Source organism: Tupaia chinensis, unplaced genomic scaffold (assembly GCF_000334495.1).
Source record: "Tupaia chinensis unplaced genomic scaffold, TupChi_1.0 Scaffold000644_1, whole genome shotgun sequence".
Taxonomy (NCBI): domain Eukaryota; kingdom Metazoa; phylum Chordata; class Mammalia; order Scandentia; family Tupaiidae; genus Tupaia; species Tupaia belangeri.
This window is the reverse complement of record NW_006160165.1, coordinates 6,915,638-6,920,179: the sequence shown is the minus strand read 5'-3', so window position 1 is coordinate 6,920,179 and position 4,542 is coordinate 6,915,638. Positions and strand designations below refer to the sequence as shown.

At 60.2% G+C, this 4,542-nt stretch overlaps 1 protein-coding gene across 1 annotated transcript in view; it reads left to right on the top strand.

Annotated features, from left to right (window-relative positions):
* GRTP1 (growth hormone regulated TBC protein 1) overlaps positions 1-4,542 on the top strand; it is a 39,318-nt gene that overhangs the window by 1,359 nt on the left and 33,417 nt on the right. Inside the window, exons 3-5 of the mRNA XM_027776192.1 lie at positions 54-180; positions 1,301-1,463; positions 1,526-1,696. Of these exons, the coding sequence (XP_027631993.1) occupies positions 54-180; positions 1,301-1,463; positions 1,526-1,696 (461 nt within the window). The remainder of the gene's footprint in view (positions 1-53; positions 181-1,300; positions 1,464-1,525; positions 1,697-4,542) is intronic.

Genomic DNA, 4,542 nt, shown 5'->3' with positions numbered 1-4,542 from the left:
GGCCCAGGAGTCTGCCGTTTGAGCCTCACGCCTCAGCCCGTGCTCACCTACAGGTGCTCAGCGCGCTCCTGCTCACGCTTCCTCGCACGGGGAGCCGCACGGGGAGCCGCTGCGCGCTCTGCTGGGTTCACTTCCAATTGCCACTGACTTTCCTCAGCTGGAAATGATTTCAGAAACGAAGTAAAATCTGGTCCCCTTACGAGGGTCCTTGTGCGTCTTTGAAGGGCTGCGTGGGTGACCCTGTGGGGGAGCGACTGCAGGCAAGGGGCGGGGCAGGGCCAGGGACACCCTCAGGGCGGGTAGAAACTCATCCTTCCCAGGCCTGAAATGCTGGGAGACACCTGCCAGCCAGCCCAGGTGTGGTGCAGGGTGTGTCTGGAGGGCGGGGCCACCTGGGACACAAGGGGGAGAGAGAGGGAGAGAGAGAAGGAGGGAGAGAGGGAGAGAGACAGTGAGAGAGAGAGAGAGAGAGAGAGAGAGAGAGAGAGAGAGAGAGAGAGAGAGAGAGAGAGAGAGAGAGAGAGAGAGAGAGAGAGAGAGAGAGAGAGAGAGAGAGAGAGAGAGAGAGAGAGAGAGAGAGAGAGAGAGAGAGAGAGAGGGAGGGAGAGAGGGAGAGAGACAGAAAGAGAGAGTTAGAGAGAGAGAAAGAGAGAGAGGGAGAGAGGGAGGGAGACAGTTAGAGAGAGAGTGAGAGAGAGAGAGGGAGACAGAGAGAGAGGGAGGGAGAGAGGGAGAGAGACAGAAAGAGAGAGTTAGAGAGAGAGAGAGTAAGAGAGAGAGGGAGAGAGGGAGGGAGACAGAGAGAGAGTGAGAGAGAGAGAGGGAGGGAGAGAGAAAAAGAGTGAGAGAGAGAGGGAGAGAGAGAGAGGGTCGGGGGGGGGCCAAAGAGTGTGTGCGATGCCGAGAGAGAGAGAGAGAGTGAGAAAAAGAGAGAGAGAGAGAAAGAGAGTTAGAGAAAGAGAGTGAGAGATAGTGAGAGAGAGAAGGAGAGAGAGAGAGAGGGAGAGAGAGGGAGGGAGAGAGCCCATGAGCCTGAGTCCACACAGCGTGGGGCTGTCCTCCCCTCTCCCCCAGCGGGGTCGGGCATGCACACACAAATGCCTGGAGTGTTTCCCAGCCCCAAGGCCGGGATTCACTCTGCATTCACCACCCAGACCTGCCCCATCGCACCCACTTCTCTGTGCCCCAAGGGTGGCCCTGGGTGCCAAGCGGGCACCAGCCCTCCCCTCGTGAGGAATTGCCATTCTACAGGGGCACACCCGCTCTGCTCAGGACATGGCCTCCCTGTGGCTCCTTGCAGTGACACGAGGCCCCGGAGCCTCCCAGAGGACGCTCAGGAACACTCGTGTCGTGCGGTGCTCTTCTGGAAAGAACCCAGGGCCACGGCGCATGGGCAGGGCTCGGAGTACCCGGGGCCTCGGTGTGCAGACGGGGCTCAGAGCACCCAGGGCCATGGCGCGCGGGTGGGTCTCGGAGCACGCGAGTTTCATGGCAGGTCCTCAGCTCTATGCTGCTCGCATCCCAGGTGAACCCCAAACTTGAGGACGAGGGTGCCCAGCCCTCCAGGGTCTGCAACCGTGGGAGAGCTTTCGAACCTCCCAGGAATCAGGCCAAGAAGTGGCAGCTCCTCATAAACTCCATCCCACTGCCTCGTCGCCATGAGCACACCAGGACGACTGCACGATTAAGTCAGCAGGTAACGCAGCGGCCAGAGCAACCCCACCTGGCTGGCCACTGTCCGACGCCCAGCCCTGTCAGCTCGAAGCACGCCAGGCGCGTGTGCGTGGTGCCCAAAATGCCAAGGGGAGAGTGGAGGGGAAGCTATTGCAGCTCGGCCACCCCCCGGGACTCTCGCTCTCTGTCTCTCTCTGTTACTCCAGCTAGCACATGTGCTCTTTGGCAAAAATCTCTCTCTAAAAAGGAAGAAAACTATCTCTGAGCCTGCTTTCTCGATGAGAGCGGGAGACCAGGCAGCTCCGGAGCAAGGCCAGGGCACCGTGCCCTGAGGGGTGGGCCTCTGCGGGCTGTTGACACAGCTCCACACCCTTCCCCCAGGTGGGTCCTGTCCTCTCTGCCCTCACCCCAGGGGAGGGACACACACTTCAGCCACTCACCAGGGTGAGCTGCAGGGAGATGGCTCCGACAGGTCCTGGCCCACGTGAGGGCTCGATCACGTTGGTGGTTCTGGCCCCTGCAGTAAGACCAGGACAGACGTGTGGACACCCATGTGTGGGTGGGGACAAAGAAGACCCAGCAGCTCACAGGAAACAGCCCCTCACTGCTCTGAGAATGGGCTGGGCTGGACATTCTTGAGGACAAAGCTGGGACCTCCCGCAAGGGTCATTTTGTCACCAGCCTCCTTACCTCGGCATCCCTAGTAGCTGGGACCGCGGACATACACCACCATGCCTGGCTCTCCAGAGTAGGTGGGGACTCGAACCTGGGCCTGTGGAGTGGCCTCAGACTGCCAAGGAGCAGCCAGCCCGTGGCTGCAGCTGGGCAGACCTTGCTTTATAAGGCAAGTCGGCAGTAAACGCCAAGACCCTCCAGAAGGCGCAGGTCCTTAGCAGCCACAGCCGTTCTGCGCCTGGATCAGACTGAGGCGGTGCCCCACGCGTTCCCTAAATGTCCAGTGAGTGTGTTCAAGACGGATGTGCACAATGCGAGCCCCAGCCACGGGAGGTCGGCCGCGTGAGCGTGCTCCTCAGAGAGATGCTTCATGGGCTCGGACCACTGCACTTAAAAGGGACAGTGTGGGGACCGGCGGTGCGGTGGTGAGGGCACTGGGCTCCCGTGGGCGGCCGGGGTTCAAGTCCTGGACTTGGTGGCTTCAAATTCACACGGGTGCACCAGCAGGTGGTGCAGTGGTCACATCGCGAGACTCCCACACAGCCGACCGCAGTTCGAGTCCTGGCCTCGGCTTGTAACTCACACCAGGCGCATGTGTGTGCCCGAGATCCTGAGAGAGTATGGAGGAGGCAGGGTTGTGGCATGCACCCCCCGGGGGTGATTTCTCACTTTATGTCTCTCTTTCTCTGTCTCTCTGTCTATCTCTCCAGAGAGCACATACACTTTAAGGGAAAAATAAAAAGAGAGAGAGAGAAAGAAAAGGAAAAAAAACAAAACAAAACAAAGAAAATCACACAGGGCTTGTGTGTTCATGCCCAAAATTCTAGGAGTGTAGGAGGACAGCGGAGCGGCCTCCCGGGGCTGACTGCTCTCCCCCTCTCCGTCTGTGACGAGTGCACGTGCCCCACTGCAAAGCCTTAAAGACCGTTCAGTGAAGGAGTGTCATGAATGCTGAAAAGCCAGCACAGACAGGAGGTCCGGATACGTGAGCGTGCAAAGGGCAGTACACGTGCCTGTGGCCCCGCCTGTCGTGGCTGGCCGGCCCGGAGCCCAGAGCAGGCACTGCTCAAGTGCACTGTGGTGACGCGTACGGCGCCTGGGAAGCACAGGCCTTGCGAGGATGGGTGGGAGCAGGCCCCACGAGGGCTGCCCACGGCCCTCCGCTCCTTCATCCGCCACCATGGGGCCACGCACAGCGACCTCGTCACACGCTAAGCCACACACCAGGACACTGCGAGGAGCCAGTTCACAACGTGAGCAGTCTGTGCCTGAACTCAGGGACGTCTGGCCACCGCCCGCTGAGACTGGTCGGCACCGTGGCTGAGCGGAGAGCTGCTGCCCACCGTGAGGAGCGGCCTCCCTGAGCCGGCCTGCAGGTGCTCCTCTAGCTCTGCCCTTACCCCCCAGGTCAGCTTAAACGCAATGGAAACACATTCTGTTTCCTTTTTTGGAGAGGTCTTTGCTATAGGGTGCGTGAGCTCACCAGAAAGACAGAGAGAGACAGAGAGACAGAAAGCAAGAAATCACCCTCAGGGGGGATGGTCACGCCGCAATCCCTTCTCCTCCCCTCTCCTCTTGGGATCTTGGGCACGCACGCACACGCACCTGGGACTTGAACCACAGTTGACTACGTGGGAGTCCAGAGACATAGCCATTACACCAACTACTGGTCCCTGAAACTCGTTCTTCATCAGGAAACAAGTTCCTACACCTTTAAGTCTCAGGGCACACTGGCGGAAGCTGGATTGAAACCCCAAAGCCTCTTAGGTCACCAGCTGTCTGGGGCTCGGGAGCTTAGTTTGGCACCTCTCCCTTGGGCACAATGACAGTGACGGCTATGAGGTCACTGGGCAGGGCTCATCTGTTGATCCGGCCTCTGTCCTGTCTTCTCGCTGATGCGCTGACATGAAGGGCACTCCCAACGCCCCTCGGGACCCTGGCCCAGGGAGGGCAGGGAGGGAGGTGCACCTGGGGGTGGCTCATGTCCCCCAGCCGCCCCCAGGTGGGAAGGGCATGAGGCAGCTCCCACTGTGATGAGCTGCAGGCGCTGCCACGGTCTGAGAAGCCGTCCGGGCAAAGCTGCCAGTGTGGGGGTGCCACGCTCCAAAGCCAGTGTGCCATGGGTGAGGGTCTCCCGAGGGAGAAGCTGGTGTGACAGGGCGTGTTGGGGAGGGGCCGTGTGCTGTGGGCGAG